General features: G+C 43.2%; 1 protein-coding gene across 1 annotated transcript in view; it reads left to right on the top strand.

Moving 5' to 3' along the window:
- prss12 (serine protease 12) overlaps positions 1-6,415 on the top strand; it is a 34,347-nt gene that overhangs the window by 3,122 nt on the left and 24,810 nt on the right. The window contains exons 2-7 of the mRNA XM_017407473.3: positions 11-149; positions 1,273-1,445; positions 1,601-1,751; positions 2,474-2,652; positions 3,446-3,587; positions 3,689-3,909. Of these exons, the coding sequence (XP_017262962.1) occupies positions 11-149; positions 1,273-1,445; positions 1,601-1,751; positions 2,474-2,652; positions 3,446-3,587; positions 3,689-3,909 (1,005 nt within the window). The remainder of the gene's footprint in view (positions 1-10; positions 150-1,272; positions 1,446-1,600; positions 1,752-2,473; positions 2,653-3,445; positions 3,588-3,688; positions 3,910-6,415) is intronic.

Genomic DNA, 6,415 nt, shown 5'->3' with positions numbered 1-6,415 from the left:
CCCGCTTCAGGCTCGTTGCGTCTGCAAGGAGGCCGCTCGAAGCTGGACGGCAGGGTGGAGGTGTACCTGGGAGGAGTCTGGGGGTCTGTGTGCAGCAGTGAGTGGGGGGACGAAGATGCCACCGTGGCCTGCAGGCAGCTAGGCAAGGGGTGAGAGCGAGCGAACACACTGCATGCACTTCGACACGTGCACCCCGTCTGCCTCCTCCTGTCACGTTTAGACACAGGTGCGGTGGGTGGGGGGGCAGCAGCCATCTGTCATATGCATCCGCAACAAGAAGCTACTCACAGAGGGTTAATGGCTGGGATGATTTGGTCTAATTGTCAGGGATGTTCACGGCCATTTTTTTTCTTTTCTGTGCAGGATCTGTATCTTTCTTGTATGACCTTTGCATTCTACATTTTTATTCCCCTGCAGAGGTATTATAATAGTTTAAGAGCCCAGCCATTCCCACACTTACTAGCTCACTCCTGTCTCACACACATGCATGCAACTGTGTCATATGGTGTTGGCTATGAGGTATAGTCAGGCTAGAAGGGGTCTCGGGGGAGCCCGTAGAGCAGTTATTCATTTCAACAGTGTTCATTAGATGAAGCAGAGCAGCCAACAAAGAGAGAGAAAGAGAGAGAGAAACGGTCCTGCCTTCCCACTCTGCACATTTACTCCACATGTTGTCACTAACACCGGCCCAGGTCTGCATTCTGACTTGAGCGCACGCCTGTGCAGCATGTGCGCATTGGCTGAGGGCGCACAGTCTAAAGGAGAGAGGGCAAATGTCAGGCGTAAATCGGCAGGAAACCTTGGCGACGACTTTCACACAGTCAGTTATTGAAAGCTGCTGGTGAGCACACAGAGAGCTAAACATTAGTGCTACCGCCACAGTGAAACAGCTGGGAGACAAGCTGCTTCTGCCTGGAGTAGTTTTTTTTTTGTATTTAGTTTTTCTCTCATTACAAAGAATGTGTACCTTTCCCACTCAGAAGAACAAACAACATATATATATATATATATATATATATATATATATATATATATATATATATATATATATACATACATATTTCTAATTCTCTGTCTTAATTTTTAAAAATCTGTGAAGATTAATGAATATTAGCCATTCTGTCCATCATGTAAATGTGCCAGATTCATGCAGACTATTTTTCCTCAGTCCTGGGCAGGCTGACGGTACAAAAAAATTAAATAATTAACACTTAACACCTCCTGTGAGATATGAGTATGAGTAACTCCTTTGTTTGAATGATCTCCTCCCAGGATCTCAGGACTTGCTCGTGCAGTTCCCTTGTTTCGCCCCGGCATAGCCAAGCTCCACTGGATGGCGGTCCATTGTCAGGGGGAGGAGCCAGACCTGCTGCAGTGTCCCAAAACTACCTGGAATGGAGAGGAGTGTTTTCTGGCTGCAGCTGTCACCTGCACCCAGCAGCAAGGTAGGCCTGCTTTATGAGGCATGTGGGATGCTTGGGCTGAATGTAATCAGGTCTGAAACGTGTTTAAATCATCACAGTTCGACAATGCTTGAGAAAGCTGCCAGGGCTTTTTTGTTCCAACATATGTAATAAACTTGTGTTTTTGTGATTGTCAGCTGTTGGTACACTTCCTATACGACTGGTGGGGGGTCGATCTGAGTCAGAAGGCACGGTTGAAATTTTTCACGCGGGGCAGTGGGGCTCCATATGTGACGACCAATGGGATGACAGCGACGCAGAGGTGGTGTGTCGACAGCTGGGGTTGAGGTAAGAAGGTGACACACACGAATGGGTTTTAATATGCACTTTTATGCTAATTCTGCACAGTATTAATAATATGGAGCACATTATCAGCATGAGAAAGCGAGGAATACGTTCGGCAGAAAGAGAATGGAGCTGAGTAAATGTGGGTGTGAAGACATCTTTCTCTCCCTCTGTCTCCAAAAGTATGACAAGTATTCTTTCCATTTGGACTCACACAGAGAGGAGTGAGCAGTAAAGAACATCTGGGGGTCAAACAGTGAATCAGGCTCATTGTCTCTGTGTGCATTCTAGCACCACAGAGATATGCATATTTAGCAACACTATAGTCTCTGCTAATGTTTTGCAATTTTAATGATTGTATGTGGCAGGCCATTTCTCATCTGTAAGATGTAAATGCAAAATATCTGTTCCACAAGATCCATTAAAATCAAAGAGCATTCTTTGAAGGAATGCATATCGCCTGCTTCCTTCCAGAGTTTGAAATGAAGCGCATCTTGTGTTGAGAAATGATGGCGTTACAGTTGGTTTGGTCAAACCTTGAAAATAGCATTATATGATGACTGGTTCTGGTTGACTCTCAGTTGCTGACACACCAAATTTTAGCACAATGTCTGTAAAACTGACTGGGTTAGAGCCATTCCTGTGTTGGCTAAGGTTGATTAGCTGTGGCGAAAATTAAAAAATGTGGCGACCCTATTCTTCTATATGCTGTCTTCTCTTCTTAGCGGTGTTGCACGGGCGTGGGGCCAAGCATATTTTGGCAAGAGTTCAGGCCGTGTGTGGCTGGACGAGGTGCGTTGCTCGGGCAATGAGCTCACTCTGGAGCAGTGTCCCAAAAGTGCTTGGGGAGAGCATAACTGCCTGCACTCTGAGGATGCAGGAGTGTCCTGCAGCCCGCTCACAGGTAGGCCAGCATGTTTCCAGCACCAATGAGCCGTGCACGCTGATGGTATTTTGTATTTTGACTTGTCAAACGCAGGTGGAACAGATAACATCATCAAATATTTTAACCCTTCTAAAAATATTTATCAAATACCTGGGGTAATTCTTGGCCATCACTGAATGGAGCTTCTCATGGTTAATATCTTAGTTTTACCTGTTTTAACAATACAGACCAGGCAAAGCTAAGCTCAGAATGTCTGCTAACTGTGTGCGTCAGTGGTAATAGAAAACATACAAAACAAAATGAAAAATGCAAAACATTAAAGGCATAGCAAATCCTTGAAGGAATGAATACAGCCTGCTGCCTTTCATGCCAGAGTTTTAGTCTGAAATAAAATCATCTTGTGGTCAGAAGAAATGTAGTTATAGCCATTTTGGTCCAACCTCGTAAATGACCTTATGTGCAATCTTGCACGATACGGTCAGAGCTCATGAAATGTGGCATAGGCTCAGAGAATGTGTTGTGAATGACTCTCAGCTACTACCACACCAAACTTAGCTCAATATTTGAGTTTTTTCTGGCTCGTGCCTGTGTTTTTATGGATTATGGCTTGTCGTTTGTTACACCTTGTTGGTACTATTGGGATTGTGCTTGACCATTTAAAAAACTCAATTAATGTGTTATTAAGAATAAAATACAAAATAAAACGTAACACATGAAATTAAAAATATATATACTCAAATAAGTTTATTTCTACGCTTTTTTATTAGACTAATAAAACTTATTTTTTCTGTGTTCTTGCTGTTTATCGCAGATGGTACCACCAGGTTGGCTGGTGGCGCTGGGAGCCACGAGGGCCGTTTAGAAATCTTCTACCGTGGTCAGTGGGGGACAGTGTGTGATGACGGCTGGACTGAGTCAAACACGCAAGTGGTGTGTCGACAGCTCGGCTACAGGTCCAGTGAAGTATTCACTCTCAGTCATGTGCATCCCCAGACCCTCCCCGTCTATCAATAATGACTGAGTCTCTGATTGTTCATGCATGTGTGCGCGGCAGGGTGGGTGAAACGCTGTTTTCTGAAGTGCCAGACATCACTCCCGTCCCACGCTTCGGGGTGGGGTCGGGTCCTATTCTTTTGGATGATGTGAGCTGCACAGGGAAAGAACCGAGTCTGCTGTTGTGCAACAAGAGGGAGTGGCTCCGTCATGACTGCACGCACCAGGAAGATGTTAACATCGCCTGCAGCCCTGAGTGCAGCGGAGGCAGCCTACCAACAAGTAAGACAGTATCTTATCTTCATGTGAGACATACCTCACAAATAACATGTACCAGTGGAATGAATAATAGAAGAAAGTGTTCCTAACAGTGTTTGAAATAGAACACCCTCACCTCCCAACCACCAGGCCGCTGGGTGCTGTCGTTCATCGTTCTATATAATCTGCAATGGTATTCTATAATTATTTACCTAACAACCCTTAATATTTAGGCACTTAAGAGCTCCAAATGAATACTGTAGTCTTATTTGAAGTTGTTTTTCTTAGCAAACACATTAGAAGTTGGCGTTCCATTCAATACCAGTCAAAGTGGAGGGGTTGGGAGTACAGTCTGAGGCTAAGTTCCCGAAGGTGTTGCTCCACTCTCATGTTAAGCATCCACATCTTACATGACCAAGACTGAAATTTCATCCCAACTGACCTACTGTTTACTTACAGTAATGATCCTCCTCTCTGTGCCACTGATCTTACTAACATTTATAATGATATTTCAATCAGAAAATTCCCAGCAAACACCTGGCTGTGCCTCCGACTGGCTCCTTGTATCTAACTTTTAACGAACCATCTAGAACAGGTCGTGACTTCTTATTTTCATCTCATTTCCTGCTGATAATGTAGTTTATGAGATTCAACTGTAGCTTGCAGTTGGTGAAACTAAAACCTGTGTACCAGCAGATTTATGGGAAGATAAAACGCAATGGTACGGTAAGAATGGAAACTGAAATGGATGATAGGTAGTGCCTACTGGTGAGCACTGGCCCTCTTCGAGCACTGATTCCTAATCATAAGTTTCTGATTAACATTTGGAGTCAAAATGGCTGCCAAAGCTTATTGACCTCAGCAAACACAAAAATGACTATAACACAGCCATTTATATAAATGTTGAGCTAAAACGTAGCTGAGAGTCAGCCCCAACACATACTCCAAAAGCATGACTGATTGCATGATATCTTTGTTTAAATCTTTGGCATGCAGGGTGGCAGGCAATCTGCGTTCCTTCAAGGAATGCTACTTTTTTATGGTTATTGTTATGGCAAAAGCAGTTAGTGAGACAAGAGAGGAAAAGAACTAGGTTGGTGAGTTTTACCAATTTATTATGAAAACGTCAAGCCGGTACTTGAGTCGTAGAGCACCGAGCACGGGATAAAAGGGCAAAAGTCTTCATCTAGGCTAGGCTAATGTCCTGTTGTATTTTAGGCTTAAAAACAAGAGTTTTGAAGTCATCCCTTCAAAAATGACCACACTATCCATTTAAGATTGCGAGTGGAAGCTTTTATACAGTCACAGTGCATATCAAGGACGTTTGTTTCACAAGACACCTGGCTTTGTCAGAGCAGGAGAGCTGTATCAGTTCGAAGGGTGGTTCAACTTGACATCAGAATGTGATCAGGCGCATATTCTACGTGGCAGTTCTGCTTCACATAGTAAGGATACGCACCATTTTTTCCCACTACAGACAGGCCACCTCTGTATTGCTTTTATGACCCACTGCAGGAGTTCATACCATCTTCGGGCTTTTTTTTTCTGGTATTGATAGTTGATATTTTATGTAGAGTTTAATCCCTTTTATTGGTAACACAAGGTTACTTAGGGGCTTCAGTGACCTTCTAACCCCATATTTTCGCTACTGAATTTCTACTGGTTCGTTTTAGGCTCAGTTAGGCACTATAAGATATCAAGGGTTTGCCTTCAGCTCTGAAATGTCAAAGTGATGAGGATAAGGAAACATTTTTACTAAAACATATTTTAATGAAATATGTTTAAAGTTTTCCAATAAGGCTGTTACATTAATGCACGCTCTTATGAAGCACGGTAACAGCAATAATGCAATAATGGAAGTTAGAAAGAACTATAGAAACTTATGTTTGTGCTTTTTTTGGGCAATGCGGAACAGAACATCTAATCCTGAAAGAGTCTCTAAAAATACCCTTATCTTCATGAACCAGGTAATGGAAATATGGGCTAATCTTATGTCAAATCTTTGCCTAAGTAAACTTCTTGGTAACAGTTAGATCTCATTGTACTTAGAAGAGGAAAGACAACAAGAAAAAAGGTGATTTTATTTGCACTCAGTGACTCTACTTTGGCTTGTCTAGTCGAATTAACTTGGCTGCTTGTAAAGTCATTGTGATTTACTAAATCTGCAAACAAACCATCACCTTAATTATTCATTCATTTTCCATTTCAGCCTGTGCTGGCTTTACTCTACTACTCTACTATGCACAGCTAAGCTGCACAATGTTAGGAAAACACAGTTGCTGTGAGGATCTGGGTTTGGCTCCGCCTTGTGGGCAGAGCCACTAATCATTCTTCCACAGGTGTTCCAGTTTCCCACTGATTAGACCAGCCAGTATATAAGCAGCAGGCGGGGATCAGATCTTCGCTGGAGCATCGAACCTTCTGGGTTAGATTCTCCGCCTCAGCGTCTAACCTAATTTATGCTCCTTGTGTTAATCACGATCTCTGTTTGTGCCTACGACTCAGGTTTCTTGCCACGCCACGACTACGG

This window comes from Kryptolebias marmoratus, linkage group LG3 (genome assembly GCF_001649575.2).
Source record: "Kryptolebias marmoratus isolate JLee-2015 linkage group LG3, ASM164957v2, whole genome shotgun sequence".
NCBI lineage: Eukaryota > Metazoa > Chordata > Actinopteri > Cyprinodontiformes > Rivulidae > Kryptolebias > Kryptolebias marmoratus.
Note: the sequence above shows the minus strand (reverse complement) of the source record. Positions and strands in the feature narration are given on the sequence as shown.